The sequence below is a fragment of the Vulpes lagopus genome, chromosome 14, assembly GCF_018345385.1.
Source record: "Vulpes lagopus strain Blue_001 chromosome 14, ASM1834538v1, whole genome shotgun sequence".
Taxonomy (NCBI): Eukaryota; Metazoa; Chordata; class Mammalia; order Carnivora; family Canidae; genus Vulpes; species Vulpes lagopus.
In genome coordinates this window covers 10,558,213-10,575,124 of record NC_054837.1, presented here as the reverse complement: position 1 = coordinate 10,575,124, position 16,912 = coordinate 10,558,213, and the positions used below count along the sequence as shown (strand labels likewise).

Here is a 16,912-nt window from a genome sequence, read left to right as displayed (position 1 = left end):
TCCAAAATCCCTTAGAGACTCATGCTCTCCCTAACCCCCTCCCACCTTGAGAGTGTATAACAGGCCGCCCCTCATAACCCCAAGTGCAGCTCTTTCTGCCCACAGGTCCTGTCCCTGTGCTTTAATAAAATCACCTTTTTACATCAAAGATGTCTCAAGAATTCTTTCTTGGCCATTGGCTTCAAAACCTAACCTACATCAGGATCCCTACCTTTTTATTTACAACAAAACAAATTCCAGTCGGATCAAGATTGAAGGGTTAAAAATGAAACCATGTAGATAAACCAAAAACCAAACTAAAATAAAACCTTACTAGGAAATTTTACTTACATTCTTAGAGTGGAGAAAGCCTTTTCAGGCATGACATAAAAACAAGAAGTCGTAAAAGAAAAAAAAAAGACAGATGCATTCTAACACATAAAAAGTAAAAATTTTGATGCAGAAAACATCTTTAAAGACCAATGAACATTTGCAACGATGTGGCTGGATCTGGAGAGAATTATGCTAAGCAAAATAAGTCAGTCAGAGAAAGACAAATACCATATGATTTCACTCATATGTGGAATTTAAGAAAACAAACAAGCAAAGAAAACAAGAGAGAAACCAAAAAACAGACTCTTAGCTATAGAGAACAAACTGGTAGTAACCAGAGGAGGGGGTGGGGATGGGTGAACTAGGTGGTGGGGATTAGAAAGGACATTTACAGTGATGAGCACTAAGTAATGTACAGAATTGTCCAATCACTACATAATATGCCTGAAATTAATAGAACACAGTATGTTAGTTGTGGTGGAATTAAAAATCTTAAAAATAGGGATCCCTGGGTGGCGCAGCGGTTTGGCGCCTGCCTTTGGCCCAAGGCACGATCTTGGAGACCCGGGATCGAATCCCACGTCGGGCTCCCGGTGCATGGAGCCTGCTTCTCCCTCTGCCTGTGTCTCTGCCTCTCTCTCTCTCTCTGTGTGACTATCATAAATAAATAATTTAAAAAAAAATAAAAATAAATAAAAATCTTAAAAATAAAACATAAAAATAAAAATTAAAAGACCAATGAAAAACTTGAGGAAGATAGTTTCAGGACATAATACGATATGGGGTTGGTTTCTTTAATATTTAAATACTTAAATATTTAAAGTCGAAGACCAAGTATCCATTAGAAAGATGCACAGGGATATGACTCATTAGACCACAGAAAGCGAGCTACAAATGGCTGCTTTATCATAGAAAAAGTTACTCAACCTCCCTCATAAATAAGCCTCGCCAATAAAAACAACAATGAGACCCCCACAGGGACAAAGTAAATAACTCCCGGCCCAGAAGCTTCCTCTGTAAATTCTTCCAAACACTGATAGAAGAAAAAAACATCAATCTTACACAAACTCTTCCAGAGAACAGAAAAGAGGAAAGAAACATTGCTCAGTGCTTTAAATGAAGCCAGCATCATCCTAAGAACAAAACCTGACAAAGAAATGTCAAGAATGGAAAGTAGAGGCCCCTCCTCCACCTGTAAAATAAATAAATAAAATCTCTGGGGCGCCTGGGTGGCTCAGTCAGTTGGGCATAGGGCTGCTGTCTTCAGCTTTGGCATGATCTCAGGGTCCTGAGATCCAGAGGCAAGCTGGACTTCCTGCTCAGCAGGGCTTCTGCTTCTCCCTCTGTCTCTGCCCCTCCCCCTGCTCATGCTCTCCTCTCTCTCAAATAAATAAATAAAATCTAAAAAAGAAAGAAAGGAAAGAAAAAAGAAAGAGAAAGAAAGAAAGAAAGAAAGAAAGAAAGAAAGAAAGAAAAAGAAAGAAAGAAAGAAAGAAAGAAAGAAAGAAAGAAAAAGAAAGAAAGAAAGAAAAAGAAAGAAAGAAAGAAAGAAAAAGAAAGAAAGAAAGAAAGAAAGAAAAAGAAAGAAAGAAAGAAAAAGAAAGAAAGAAAGAAAGAAAGAAAGAAAGAAAGAAAGAAAGAAAGAAAGAAAAGTAGAGGGCAATTCTATTCATGGACAGAAATGTAAAGCTCTGAAATGGAAGATGAACAAACCAAATGTCCCCCAATTAGGATTTATTCTGGGAGTGCAAGATTGGTTGCACAAGAGACAGTCAAGCAATGTAATCCGTCATGCTAACGCACTAACAGAATAAAAACAAAGAAAAAGGAATTGAGCATCTCAATATATGCAGAAAAACGTTGGATAAATTTCCCAACTTGCATTCACAATAAGAATCCTTGGTACCTATAAATGGAAAGAAACTTCCTTTATCTGATAAGTTGTTGCTGCAGAACCTTTACAGAAAATGTCATACTTCGTGGCAAAACAAAACAAAACAAAGCCTTCCTTCTGAGATGGAGACCAACTCCTTTTGAGACCAAGATAAGCACGGCTGTTATCATTTCCTTTCATTAGCGGAAGGGAGGTGTTCACTAGTGTAATGAGATTAAGGAAAAAAAAAAGACACAGGATTGAAAAGGAGAACATAAAGCTGTAGCTATTTTACAGATAGACCGTTAGAAATAGGTGGATTTCACACGACTGCTGGAATCAAGGAAAATACACAAAAACAATGATATTTCTACATACCAGCCACAAATTGAAAACATCTTCTGGAATTGAAATCATAAAAGCATTAAAAAAAATCAAAGTCTAAAGGTAAAACTAACATGGGTATGTGAGCTCTCTACAATGAACAGTATAAAACATAATTGAGAGAATTTTAAAAAGACCTAAATAAATGGAGAATCATACTATGCTCATGGACTAGGATGCCCATTCTCCCCACATTCATCTAGAGAGACAGCGCAACCCTAATAAAAATCCTAAAAGGTGTTTTGTTTTTTTTTGTTTTTTTTTTTTTGTGGTGGAAATTGGCAAGCTGCTTCTAAAAATTCCTGTGGAGGGATCTCTGGGTGGCGCAGCGGTTTGGCGCCTGCCTTTGGCCCAGGGTGTGATCCTGGAGACCGGGGATCGAATCCCACGTCAGGCTCCTGGTGCATAGAGCCTGCTTCTCCCTCCGCCTGTGTCTCAGCCTCTCTCTCTCTCTGTGTGACTCTCATAAAATAAAAATAAAAAACAAATTTAAAAATTTGTTTATTTAAAAAAAAATTCCTGGGGAAACACCAAGAACCGAGACTAGCCCAGGCAATTTTGGGAAGAATACAAAAAATGGAGGACTCACCAGCTGTCAAGAGCAAGCTATGTAATTAAGTAATTAGATCATTGGTAAGTAAGACAATTTGGTGTTGGCGCAAAGATAAACTGGGCAATGGGACAGAAGAGAGACTCACCTCACCTCTGATAGAGGGAACACAGCAGAGCAGAGGGAAGAAATGCTGTTTCAACACATGGTGCTGAGTCAACTGGATATCTGCATGAAACGTGTATCCTGACCCCTGCCTCACACCGTGCACAATCTATTCCAGGTGGCTTGTAGATCTCATTATGAATATGAAGCAATAATGCTTTTATCAGAATACACAGGAGAGCTTCATAACTTTGGAGTAGGTGAGTGTTCTTAAACAGGACGCAAAAGTGCTACTAAATAAAATTGATAAATGGGACTACGTTAAAGTTAAGAGCTTCTGTTAAAAAAAAAAGCTTCTGTTCAACAAAAGACGTCGTTAAAACAGTGAAAGTCATTAAAACAACCCACAGAGTGGGAGAGTATTTCCAGGATTTATACTGACAATAAACTCTAGAATAAAGAATTTCTACAAATCAATTTGAGAAACCCAGGTAACCCAGAAACCCAGGTAACAGAAAATGGGCAAAGGACTTGAACAGGCACCTCACAAAAGAGGTGCTCCAGATGGCCAATGAACATTTGAAAAGGCGTATAGCTTCACTGGTTGTCAGAAAAAAATGCAAAATAAGCCCACAAAATGCTGCTGGTGCATTCCACGAGAATGGCCAAAATGCAAAAGACTGACAATTCCAAGTATCGGTGAGGATATGGCAAAATGGAACTGCCATACGTTCCTACTGGGGAATGTCAACTGTTAGAATCACTTTAGAAAGCTGATATTATCTACTAAAGCTACCACACACATGCCTCATGCCCAGCAATGCTGCTCCTGGGAACTTACCCAACATAAATTCATATATCTGTGTGTCAAGACACGTACAAGAATGTTCACAGCACTGGCCATTATAGCTCCAAACTAGAAACCAACCCAATGTGCCTCAGCAGGAAAACAGATAAATTCTTTTGATGGAATAATACTCGGGGGAAAAAGTCGACAGCCTCGTGCTTCAACATGGATGAATCTCAGAAACATGCAAGAGAAGCCAGACCCAAAGAGGATCTACTCTATGATTCCATCTATTCAAAGTACAAAACCACACAAAGCTAGTGTGAGGAATCAGTGACTAACCTGGGGATGAAGGGGATGAAGGGATGGAATGGTGGGCGTGGGGTGAGGGGGTTGGTACTGTTCAGTCTCTTGACATGAGTGGTAGTCAACTGGGCATGCCCACTTTGGATGAGTTCATTGAGCTGGACCCTGAGCTCTGTACTCTCTTGCATATAATGTGTCCTTTATCAGGGTTTCATCAGAGAACCCGCAGCTGGGGAGCTGGGCAAGAGATCACTGTAAGGCTGTTTGTTGTCTTCCATCTGATGGCGGAGCTTGAGGTCCATGTGGCAGAGAGTCTGGAGGGAAGGTGGATGCTAAGTGGAAGGGACGATCCAGAGCCGGCTGGCTGGAGCCCACATGGATTGATTGAAACCCTTCTTTTTTTTTTTTTTTTTTTTTTTTTTAGATTTTATTTATTTAATCATGAGTGGCACACACACACACAGAGGCAAAGACACAGCAGAGGAAGCAGGCTCCTGCAGGGAGCCTGATGCAGGACTCGATCCCAGGACCCCAAGACCACGAATCGAGCCAAAGGCAGACACTCAACCACTGAGCCACCCAGGCACTCCCCTCAAGTCCCCTCTTGTTGCCAAGGGAGACAAAGGCTTCCTGCAGAAGCTGGACCCCTTTGTCAGGCACCTGGCCCAGGAGTGGGGAAGCTGCAGGTGGGCCGAGGGCCCGGGGAGCCGTTGCACCCTTGGCATCCCGGCTGGTGCCGGCAAACTGAGTCAGCGGACATGCCACAGTGAGCGTGAGCTGCGAGCAAGGCCGCTGGCTCATTTCCCCCTCCCAACCTGGCGTGGAATCCCTCTCGGGTCCATCCTAACCAGGAACACACACACACACACACACACACACACACTCATGGAAGGGCATCCTGGGAATGCTCAGCCCTGCCAAGCAACATGTTTTGTCTGTGTCCAAGAGCAAAATGCGGCAAGGCTCCTCGGGCTGCCGGGGGCGCAGGGGCGCGGGGGTGGTGGCTCTCCCAGTAATTTGGGAGCCAGTGTCTGCCCCGCCCCCCGTTCCCCGAGGGCGCGCACTGCTGTCCACGCGGCCAGTCCTCTGGCGGGGATTTGTCCCGCAAGGAAACCGGGGCTCATTTATAAAGGACAACAGCCTTCGAAGACCGTGTTTGAGCTCAGCTTAATGCCCACCGACTGGGGAATAGTTAAGTAAACTGTTTGCTTTATTTTTTTGTATTGGAGTAAAATATATAAATACGTAACACTTACCATCTCAGCCATTTGAAGTGTCCAGCTCGGTGGCATAAGCACACGCACAATGTTGAGCAACCATCGGCGCCACCCCTCGCCGGCGGGACCGTTTTCATCTTTCCAGAAACTCTGGCCCCTTAAACACGAACTCCACTCCCCCCCCCCCCCCCCCCCCCCCCCCCGCCCATCCAGGCCCCGGCATCGTCTGCTCTACCGTCTGTCTCTATGAATTTGATGACTAGGAACTTCGGAGGAGAGAATCGCACAGTAGCGTCCTTTGGTGTCTGGCTTACCTCACTGAGCGTGGTGCCTCCAAGTTCACCCGCGTTACAGGGCGAATAGGTCCCGCTGGGTGGGTGGCTGGACCACGGCTCCTTTACCCCTCGGCCTCCCATGGACGCTTGCTGGCTTCCACCTTTCTATGAGCACTGTTGTATCTGCTTGAGGTTTTTTTCTTTTTTAAGATTTTATTTATTCATAGAGGCAGAGACACAGGCAGAGGGAGAAGCAGGCTCCATGCAGGGAGCCCGAAGTGGGACTCGATCCCGGTCCCCAGGATCACACCCTGGGCCGAAGGCAGGTGCTAAACCGCTGAGCCACCAGGGATCCCCTCTTCTTGCGTTTTTAATTTTTTTTTTAAATTTATTTATGATAGTCACACAGAGAGAGAGGCAGAGACACAGGCAGAGGGAGAAGCAGGCTCCATGCACTGGGAGCCCGACGTGGGATTCGATCCCGGGTCTCCAGAATCGCGCCCTGGGCCAAAGGCAGGCGCCAAACCGCTGCGCCACCCAGGGATCCCTCTTCTTGCGTTTTTAAAGACCTAGTGATCATTGTATTTTTATTTTCAGCAGTAAGAATGTAAGGCCATCTTTTCGCACCTCTGCCTCTGGCGTTATAGAGACACCGGCTGCTGCAACAAATAGACCCAAAACTGTTTTACGGTTTACTGGGAAGTTTGCTTCTTGTTCCAGCAGCAGTACCGGATGGGTGAACAGGTCACGGAGGGCAGGGGGGCTCCCTGCCCCATGCTGGGGACTCAGGTTGGCCCAGGGTCCAGAGCCACCCTTGCAACTGAAGGAGTCGAAGGAGCTGCGGGAGCTTGGAAGGGTGCAGGTGAGGGGGGGTGGGTGCATCCTCCGGCCTTGTACTAGCAGGAACTCAGTCACGTGACCACCCCAATGCGAGGGGCTCTGGGAAATGTAGTCCAGCGGGCAACCCCAAAGAGGTGTTCAGTATTGTGGGCTGCTCTGCTGCTTGCAAGCACCTGCTCAACCTCACTTCCCTAATGGCTTTTGTCCTTTTAAGTTCAGCTGGAATAGGACTCCTCCAGGAAGCATCCCTTCATTTCCCACTCCTGAGACATGCTGCACTGAGCACCCCCTCCCCGCTGGGTACCCCTGGACTGTGAGCTCAGAGAACAGACGTGGCCCAGGGCAGACCCTCAGCCACCCCAGGGCTTGCACAGGAGCCAGCCTGGCCAAGGGGGAGCCCTGCTCCGCGCTGTGCGGTATTGCTCCCTTGGACCTGTGCTCCCCACTGTGTCCAGTTAAGGGGACGCCCTAGTGGGAGGCTGGAGGGCAGGAAGAGAAGCAGATACTTCCCCCATCTTGGGCCTGTAGTTCCTGCCAGGGTCCATGGGCTTACACGATTCCTGCTGTGGGGTTCCCGCTTTTGGGAGCGCCTGGGCCTGGCTCTGGCACCCTCCTTCCTTTGTCCCTTGGCTTAGGGGTGTTGTTGGGGTCCTATGGCAGCCTCACTAGCTCTGACTTCCTGATTCTCCCATCACCTGTATTTCTAAGTCCCTGGATTACTGTCCCTCAAACTCCAACCAGCACAAAGGGTAGGGGCCTGGCCATTGGGTTCTAATGCCTTGGGACTGTGGTTTGGGGAGACCCACTTCCCTGAGGCCGTGGTCCCTGCTTTTGAGGTCTCTAAAGGGAGTCTATGTAGGACTCTGGGACCTTCAGCCTCACATGGGCCCCACAGTACCCCTGACTCCCTACAGGCCCCTGGGAAAACCCATCAGGTGTCGGGGCTTCCCAGCCTGGCCTGTCCCTGGCACTGGGAGTGCCTGATGTCTGGGGTCAGGGCCACAGACAGTGTACCCCTTCTCTAGCTGGAGAGGGGTGGGGGCCGCTCTGGGTCCCAACCTGGAGGGACAAGCGTAGGGTGGGGAAGCCTGAGAGAGACCACGTTTTACCCTTAGGATGAAGCCTAACTGCCATTGCCTGGTGGGGGAGGGGCCTCACTATTTCTCAGACCAGACCATACTTCTCTTCCTCTGAGCCTTTGCCCAGGCTGTTCCTGCCTGGAACCTAGGCTCTCCAATCACATCTCTGAGAACTTGGCCCATCCTTTCAGTTACCGTCCGGGAGCTGTGAAGCTGCCCCTGCTTTCCCTGCTGTTACAGGTCTGGGCTTGATGAGGAAACCAACCTGTCACCCACTGGCTTGTGCCTGGCCCAGCACTGAGGACGCAGGTTGGTGGGAAGCCAGCCCTGCCTTACCTCATCTGCAGAGGAAAGTACCTGCCCAGTGGCCAAGGGGCCAGCCCTCAGCACCACCCTGTCCTGAGCTGGAAGCCAGTGTGGAAGCAGCGGGGTGTGTAAGCACCAACCCCATCCCCTTCCTTCAGCCTCTTGGGTGCAACCCAGGGAGACCCCCCAATCCTTCACTCCCATCTCTGTTCCTTTGAATGTGCCCCATTGTGCAAAACTGTCTCCTCAAGGAAACCCTCCAGACTGCACTTGCCCCTATCACCCAGCTTTCCCAGGACCTGTCTAGGACCCTCAGCTAACAGCCAGTCTAAGGGGGTGGGGAGGCTTGGGTTCTGCCCCTGGTGGTCAGTGCCTGGATGGCCCGTGCTCTCGAGACTGGGGGATGACTCAAGGCCCTCCTACCGGAGGGAGATGCAGAAGTGGGCCTGCATGGACCTTGGCCGAGGTTGTGACAGGCCAGGGCCCAGCTCTAGTGGCCACTCCCAGGGTCTGGCGCGGCCTCCGGGCCCACGGCCCTGCCCTCTGCTGCCCCCCCGCGGCCGCTCTCGGCACTGCAGGCCGCCGTGACCGGGGCCTCCACTCCCACACCTCACCTCCCACCCAAGGTTCCATGTCCCTTGGGCAAACTCCCCCAGCCCCTACCCCTCAGGTGGAGCTTCCGGCCTGGACCAGGGGGCACCAGCCTCCAACCCCACCCTCCACTGTGCTTTCTCCAAGCCTGGCCCTATCCTATGCTGCCAAGGCCCTCCCATGGCCTCCAATCAGCACCCTTGCCGCAAAGGGGGCAGCAGTGGCATGAAGCCTGTGCCCCATACCCAGCTTCTGGACACTTCTGGGTGAGGAACCCAGGGACCCAGAACATGGGCTCTGGTTTCAGAGCAGTGCTGGGGCAGGGTAGGGGCCCAGGGGCAGGCTGGGCCAGCTTGCTACAGAGTGAAGGGGCAGGTGCCTGTGCTGGCCCATCCCATCTCCTGGGCACCCAGCAAGGACTCCATGGGGAACGCTTTGCAGGCACTGCCCTTTGTCTTCACCTCCACAAAGTGCTCACAGTTCTTGAGAACACTTTTTAGAGGGAGACAGGCTGTGGAGGGACCGGCCCCAGGTGGCCTTCCAGTGGACAAAGGTTGCTCTGGGTGCTGTTGATCCCACAAGGCAACCATAGAACCCTCCAGAACCAAAGTGTGGCATGAGCACCAGTACACCAGGGAGGGGATACCATGGGCTTGTTTTCTCCGAGTAGACAGGGGTGTTTCAAGTGACATTCCAGAAGAGTTAGAAGTGACATTCCAGAAGGGTTAGAATTACAAGCCTGGAGCTCAGAGTGACTCTCCACTCTGGGGTCCTGAGGCCTCTCCCCCTCAGGCTGGGCCAAGTCCAGCAATCAAGGCAGCTGGGTGCTAGGGCTCCCGTGTCGGGGCACCAGGGATCAGTAGATCAGGGATCAGGGCCACAGGCATCAGACACAGGATCTGAGGTACTAGTATTTGAGTTTCAGGTGCCAGAGTGTTGGGTCTCTGGAGACAGGCATTAGAACTCAAGGGTATGCAGGCTGCGGAATTAGAGCCGAGAATATTTGGGGACTAGAGCACCAGGGGCCTCTCGGGGCCTGCACGGTTAGAGCCAGGTGTCCAGGTCTGAGGAGACAGAGCAGGGCACCAGGTCTAGGGTGTGTGGGCATCGAAGGCTCAGGTATCAGGTGTCCAGGTCCCAAGAAACAGTGCTAGTGACTTGGGGATCGAAGTACTGGGGTGCACGCTCTCAGAGGTGTTCTCCTGGGAGGTTGGTCTTGGCTCCGGGGTGGCCATCCATGCCTCTTGCTGCCGGCCAGATGCGCTCCCTTCAGGGCTGTGAACCCCAGATGGCCCTGCAAACAAAGACACCATCTAGAGCAGGCGTGGGGGGCACCCTAGAATCTTAGGAGAGCCAACGAGGGGCACAGACTGGGGTCCTGCCCCTGGAACCCTGGGTCTTGGTGGGTGAGGTCTTACATGTTGCCCTTCCTATGGCGCAGCAGCACATAGACAAGCGCGACCACAGCCACCACCGCCAGGCCTCCAAAGATGATGCTCAGCAGCACCGTGTAGCTCCGAGCTGGAGAGGGAGCAGAAAGGTGAGGGCCGCCCGAGGGCAGCGGTGGGGTGCAAGCGGGTGGGGACGCAGGGCATCCTCACCTGGCTGGCAAACCGGGGTGGGCCTGGACCAGATGCCATCAGCCTGGCAGGTGCTGACCTCTGCCCCAACCAGGCTGTAGCCGCTGTCGCAGTGAAAGTAGACAGTGGAGCCCGACAGGTATCTGGTACCCTCCTTGCGCCCATTGGGGGGCGGGGCCAGCCAGCCGCAGGACGTCACTGGGTTAGGGGACCAGGAGCAGACCATAGGATTAAGCAGCTGGCGGTCCCCACCTCCCCTGCAGCTGCCGACTTAGGGGGTCACGTCCCAGCCTACGGTGTCCACCCCCTCGCCTGTGCCCCCAGCCCCCCTCACCAGGCTGCAGGCTCTGCGCACGATGCTGGTGCCACTGGAGGGCCATCCGCGTGGCATTGCCCACACTCAGGCTCCCAGTGGCAATCACGTCAAATATGCAGAAATAGTTGTCTCCACACAACTTAGCCGCCTCGGCAGCCTGGCTGGGGTTGGGGGTGGTCTCCTCGGGGAACAGGGGCTGAAAGGTGTAGTCATGCTTGGGCTGGTACAGGAAGTTGTTGACCAGGAACCAGGAGTCGTAGGTGAGCAGGGACGAGGTGTTCTCCACAGCCCCTGGGGAGACACTCAGCAGGTCTCGCTGGCGGCCGAGGGTCCGGAGTCCCTCCCCCTCACATCCACTGCCTCTGTCCCCGCTGGGATCCCTCCAGCCCCAGGGGGCCTCGCAGTCACTCACAGTCGGCCCCGAAGCGGAACAGCTCTCGGGAGCTGGCCTTGGGGGGCAAGACATTCCCGTCGCGCAGCACAAAGTCGTCCGTGGGGTCATCATTCAGTGTCCCGAGAAGGCCTCGCGTGTGGGTGAGGAACTTCTCAGGCAGGAGGACAGTCACACTAAGGAAGGGACCCTGGACGCTGACCTCCAGGCCAGCCCCTGATGACAGCATGATGGATACGCTGTCCCCGGCAGTGACAGACAGGAACATACCTGGGCACATGTGGAACTGGAGTTAGGGCTGCCCACCGAGGGCACCGTGCTGTGACTCCACAGCCCCAGGACAAGTGGGTCAGCATCCAGGGAAAGGGACGGTGTCCTCACAGCCGGCCCTGCTGTGACCCTCCCTCACCCCACGCCCACCCCTGTACTGGGACCCCCACACGGACATGTGTGCCCAGGCTCCAAAGGGACCCCCACACCGAGGCCTCACCTGGGGGTCACCTGTTGGCCCTCGCTCCTTGAGGGAGGCAGCAGCCACACCCAGCTCTGCCCTTCCTGGGGATCCCTGCACCCTCAACACCAGCAGGCCCGTCCCAGGTCCCCACCCATCCCCACTGCAAAAAAATCACTTCATTAGCTCAGTTCCCTGAGGCAGCACCACCAGAGAGGGGAAGAGGGTGGACAGGGGGTTGCTCCGTAGCCCGCAGGGCCAGCCAGCATCTTCGAAGCAGCTTCCAGCTTCTCGTCCCACTGTCCGGGCATCTCAGGGTTCTGACCACGGGTCTGGGGCTCCATAGTGTGAAAGCACAAGATCAGACCAGGTCTCCATCCCTAGGCTGGACCTTTCTACCTGAGGCTGCGCACCTCGTCTGCCCACACACATCGGCAGGCTGGGGGCGCGTGTGCACCGTGCAGGGGGCAGGAGAGGGGGGCTGACTGGCAGCACAATGCCAGGGACAGCACGCGGATCGTATGGAGGCCCCCACCTCTGCACCCGCGCTCCGAGGCCCAGGCGGGAAGTGAGGGCGCAAGAGCGGCCCTGTGGCAAGCCGGCCGCCCACTCACCCTTCAGGTCCATCCAGCTCTGCTCCGTGAAGCTGAGCACCTCCTGGTTCAGCAGCACCTGCAGGACCCCTGCCCCGCCGGCCAGCCGGACCTCCACCACATCGGAGTTGCCCTCCTGGACAGCCACGGCCGTGAGCCCCGTGACTCGGTCCTGCGGGCCTGGGGGGCGCGGGCAGACCGATGCGCTGGGCTCCAGCCCGCCTCATGGGGGACCCGGAGCCCCCCACGCCCCCAGGGCCCGCGGGCCCCAGCCTCACCCTCCGGCGTTGTCCTGGGCTGTGCCCGCCCCTGCACCCTCAGATTGGTCAGCGCGGCCTCCAGCAGCACGTACTCGCCGCGCCCGTTGAACGAGAAGCTGGCACCGTCGAAGGTGATGAAGTGCGGGTCCCCGAATGCGGAGGCTGGGGAGAGCGGAGGGTCAGGTGGGCCGCGTTGGCCTGGCCCTGCCCGGGGCCCAGCCTCGCCTGCCACCCACCGAGGCGCGACGGCCGGTAGCTGCGACAGTCGCTGGAGGGCCGCCGTCGCATGTATCGGGAGCACTCGGGCGCCCAGAGGCAACAGTGATAGAAGCTGACGACGTCATAGAGCCAGTGGGACAGGCCAGGCACGCGGGGCGGTGTGCGGAAGGGGGGCGCGCCCCAGTCGTGGCCGCGGTCCGGGGTGCTGCCGCCGGTGGAGTCGGCCGTCAGGAGCAGGCTGCCGGCCTCCGTGTAGCAGCACTGCTGGCCGGAGGCGAACCGGGGGCTGTGGACAGCGACAGGTCAAGGCCGCCGTCGGGGGGCCCCGGGCCCCTTGCCCCCCGACCTGCCGCCTGGCTCACCTGGCTTGCACGGAGCGCACACAGTGCACGGCCCCGGGGTGGTAGGTGCACACGCTGCCGCGCTCAATGTCACAGCCGTAGTCCGTCTATGGAGCAGGAGGTTCCTGTCACCTGCACTGGCCTCAGGCTGTGGCCTGCCCTACCCGGGAGTCGACCCTGAGGGCCCTCAGACTCCAGCCTGGCCTCCCAGGGGCCTCTATCTGCCTCCCGGCCCCTCACCTCCTGGGTATGCAGGGGAGGGGGGGGTGGCCGCCTCTGCCCAGCCCTCGGGGGCTCCCAGCCTGTGCGCCCGGTGGGGAGGGGGCTCCCGGTGGGGAGGGGGGCTCACGTGGAAGCGGCCAGAGTCAGCGCGGGCCTGGGCCAGGGTGCAGGGGCAGTCAGGCAGTTCCTCCAGGAAGTTGGGCAGTTGGTCTTCCAGCTGCTCCCAGGCCAGGCACTGGGCTCGGGCCCAGGCCTTGGGGTCTGCCCGGAAGTCCTCGCCCAGGTGCCAGGCCAGTGCGTGCTCATTGCTCCAGAGCGCCTGCACGTCCCTGTGGGGACCCCGCGCACTGAGGGCCGCGCCCTGGCAGCCCCGGCCAGGATGGCGAGTGGCGGGTCTGGCCCCCGGCCCACCCTCTGCGTGCCCGTGGCCCTTACTTCTCCCCTGCATGGTATCTGCTGCTGATGATCCGAAGCGCACCCACTTCCCATCGCTGGAAGTTTGGAGGGGCAGGTTTGGGAGTGAAGGTGAAGAGGCCAGAGTTGGGGATGCTTGTGGCCAGGGAGTACAGGTATGACCACTTTGCTGTCCATTCCCCTGAATATGGCTTCCCTAAGGGAGAGAAGGCCTCCGTCAGCCCTGGGGCCCCTCCAAGAGCCCGGGGGCAAAAGAAGGGCAAAAGAAGGGCCAGGTGCCAGTCCTGGGTGCTCTGAGCGGCCTGGGAGATGGACAGACGGATGGTTCCCAGAGGAAGGCCTGCCCCGTTGCTCCAGCAAGGGCCCTGGCTCAAGCGACGGCCATTTCCTCCTTGCCCATGTTAGGGTCACAGCCTCACCTGGAAGCCAGGCCAAGGGCCATGCTCGCAGCCCAGGGGCTTGGAGAGGATGGGTTCGCAGGGCAAGCCTTATATCCAAGGGCAGAGAAGGCCCATATGTCCTCCTAGAGCTGGGCCCATGTGGCCGGCGGGGGGGTGTCCCCAGCCTCCCCCACCCCCATGCGTCCCCCAGTTCCCCTTTCTTGCTTGACGTCCCCATCTGGGATTTGGCCCTACCTGGAGTCCCCTCTCTCCCACCTCTGCGAGCCCCAGGCCCTAGCGGCCCACAGAGCTCCTCGGGCTGTGCAGCCTTTGGTGGCCTTACCTGTCTCCTCGTAGCCCCAGAGCTCGATGGTGACAGACCGCGTGGGCAGAGCGGAGGGCTCCCAGGTCACGGTGAGGTTGTCCGTGGTGCCGGCGGTGCCGTAGTATTGCCAGAGGGTCTCGTTCTCCAGCTGGCTCTTCTCCGTCTCCGACACTTTGCTGGGGTGCACTGGGCAGGAGGTGAGGGGTGAGTGAAGGCCTGAGGCCCAGGGGCTCTGCGAGCTGGGGGTGCCTCCCGAGGACCAAGCGGGGCAGTCCCACTAGAGGATCTTCTCTCCCAGGCCCTCCTGTCGGGAAAGGAGGAAGCCTGCAGGAGAGGCGTGGCCCTGCCCTCTGCTGCCCAGGTCTCTGGCCTCCGCCCTCCCCTGGCCTGGCCGAGTCAAGTGGCCCACCTTGCTGGGGGATCCCAGAAGGCCCCCCCACCAGTTCCTCTGTGTGGATGCCAGGGGGTGGGGAGCAGAGCTTGAGAACTAGAGGGACTGGTTGAGCCAGAGCAGTAGGGCACGGCTGGCAGGCGAGGCGGGCAGAGATTAGTGTTAGGCAAGGGCCTGTGGGGGGCCAAGGCCCAGGAAGGTGGGGCTCACCAGCCAGCCAGGTCCCCGAGCGCGGAAAGGAGCGACCGTTGTCCATCGAGAGCGTGAAGGGGATGTGGCCTGTCTCATACAGCAGGGGCGACACACAGTGCACGTGTCCAGAGGAGTCCACGTACCCGAGGGTCTGGATGCTCTCCTTAAACCTGCGGGGGCAGGAGGTGGCAGGAAAGGCCAGGCCAGGGCCGGGGGACCCCCTCTGAGGCCCGCGCCCCGACCTCCTCCCTGGGGCCCCCAGCACGCACGGAGCCCCTGGGGACCCCCACCTGCAGATCACGCCGTCAGTGGGGATGAACCAGGTGAGGTGCTGTACTTGGAAGTCCTTGCCACCCATCATGGAGCCCGAGTAGGGCGAGACTTCCAGGCAGAAGTCCCGGAAGTCCGAGCAGCAGGTGCCCAGGCCAGAGCAGGTGGGGTGGCAGGAGCACGACCCATCCCGGTCTCCACAGCGGTGGGAGCAGCTCCCCTTGGCACCTGGAGGAGGCGGTGCTGAGCGCCCGGCTGCCCCGAGGCGGGGCTTGCGCTATTTCCCCGGAGCCCATGAGAGAGAAGCGTCCCCGGGAGAACGTGGACCAGGAAGGGCGCTGACCACCAAGCCAACCACAGTAGAAACCCACACAGGGCCTGTGGGGTGAGGGACCTCGGGACGAATGACCTGGCCATTGCCTGAAGGGCTTGCAAGAAGGAGGGGGAGGTAAGGGCAAATGCCTGCGGCCGCCCACTACCGCAGCATCAAGAGGAGCCCCTGGGGCAGGGCTGACCTTCAGCCCTCAAGACCCGGACGACCGGATCCTCAGATGGCCAGAGGTGGCCGAGCCCTCGCCGTGGGCTGCGGGGCTGTCTGAACCCCTAGCCCGGACAGGGACAGTCTGGGGCCTGGGGACGTGGCTCCCCAGAGTCTCTTAGGAGGTCTGGCAGCTCGGCATGCCCCATCTCACTTTGCCAGGCGACACCCTTAGGGGAGAGGGTGAGAGGTGCTCCCCTCCTCTGAGGGGAGGAGGACGGTCATCCCCAGCAGAGGACCCGGCAGGGCCAGGGTGGCGGAGAGGGAGGGCGGCCTGGTGTGGGGCTGTGGACATCAGGCCTCAGCTCTCACTGCCATGGGGACCCATGACAGGGCCGTATTGTCAGGAAACCCTCTGCATCGAGTGTGACTGGGCAGGTTGGAGGGTGGGGACCAAGGGGGTGCAGACAGCTCACCTGGCCTTCCCCGCCGCCCCACCAAAGGGGGCCAGTCAAGGGCTGGGGCTGGACCCGAGCCACCCTGGTGACCCTATTTCACCCACTGCAGGGCCTGGCACTCGAGAGCGTCAATAAATATTTATTGACAGAGGATGTGATGGCTCAAGGGAGTGAGGGAGGAGGCTGAGTGATGCCAGTAAGTGAGATAAGTGGCTGAAGGGTGGTGGCGCTTCCCCGAGATGGGAGATAGGGGTGGGGCAGGGGGCTGGGGAGCCTGCCCCTGGCAGCTCGGCCCAGCAGGAGCCTCCGGAGTGGGAGCCTTCCCCCAGACCTTCCGGGGTTCAGCCATAACCCTAACAAGGACCCTCAGTCTTGCCTCTCACCTGTCAGGGAGCTTAGTGGGCCTGAGGCTCCTCCATGTATGAGCACAGACTCCACGGGGGCTCGGGGCGCAGACCAAGGGCTCCCCTGAGCCCCCCACCGCCCCGGGCCACCTCCCTCCCAGGGAGCCAGCACCTCCCAGCTCCCAGTGGGTTTAGGGTGGGGCATAGCCCCGACTCCATTCTGCCAGCGGCCCAGACCCTGGGCTCCCCAGATTTTCTTCTCACAACCCCAGTCCAGTCCCGGACGACCTGGCGGATGGACAGAGGCTGAGCAGAGAGGGGCTCCCCGCTGGGCCGGCTGCACGGGGCCAGGAGGCGGGGTGGGGGCCTACCTGCTGCAGGCCGGGGGCCTGGGCCGGGGGCTGTGGCGAGCAGCAGCAGAGCCCAGAGCAGCACGAGCGGCCTCATGGTGCGGCCGAGTCCGCAGCCCGCAGCCCGCAGCGCAGCAGTGGCGGGGCCGCAGCGGCCGGGCTTAGTCCCCGGGGCCTGGCTCCGCCCGCCCGGCGCGCCCGCCCCGCCCCAGCCCGCCCCGCCCGCCCGCCCCGCCCGGCCCGGTCCCCTCTCAAAGTCCACAGGTTCCCGCCGGGGCCGAGGAGGGCCCAACCTGCCCTGTTAGCACATTC

At 56.9% G+C, this 16,912-nt stretch overlaps 1 protein-coding gene across 1 annotated transcript; it reads right to left on the bottom strand.

The window, feature by feature from the left end:
• Positions 1-9,518: 9,518 nt before the first annotated feature.
• Positions 9,519-16,776, bottom strand: SUSD2 (sushi domain containing 2). The gene is made up of 15 exons (XM_041729519.1): positions 16,622-16,776; positions 14,991-15,198; positions 14,719-14,870; positions 14,136-14,303; positions 13,434-13,608; positions 13,126-13,327; positions 12,798-12,883; positions 12,453-12,721; positions 12,235-12,378; positions 11,978-12,136; positions 10,934-11,182; positions 10,540-10,812; positions 10,227-10,403; positions 10,044-10,146; positions 9,519-9,919 (listed from the first exon to the last, which is right to left on the bottom strand). The coding sequence occupies exons 1-15, from the start codon at positions 16,695-16,697 to the stop codon at positions 9,895-9,897; spliced, it is 2,466 nt and encodes an 821-aa protein (XP_041585453.1). The 5' UTR covers positions 16,698-16,776; the 3' UTR covers positions 9,519-9,894.
• Between the last annotated feature and the right edge of the window lie 136 nt (positions 16,777-16,912).

Excerpts from the sequence above, each read along its gene's own strand:
- SUSD2 (XM_041729519.1), bottom strand. The coding sequence starts at position 16,697 with ATGAGGCCGCTCGTGCTGCTCTGGGCTCTGCTGCTGCTCGCCACAGCC. Across the intron at positions 13,328-13,433 it reads AGATACCATGCAGGGGAGAA|GGACGTGCAGGCGCTCTGGA; the intron begins GTAAGGGCCACG and ends GGGTCCCCACAG. Across the intron at positions 10,404-10,539 it reads TGCGCAGAGCCTGCAGCCTG|TGACGTCCTGCGGCTGGCTG; the intron begins GTGAGGGGGGCT and ends CCCCTAACCCAG.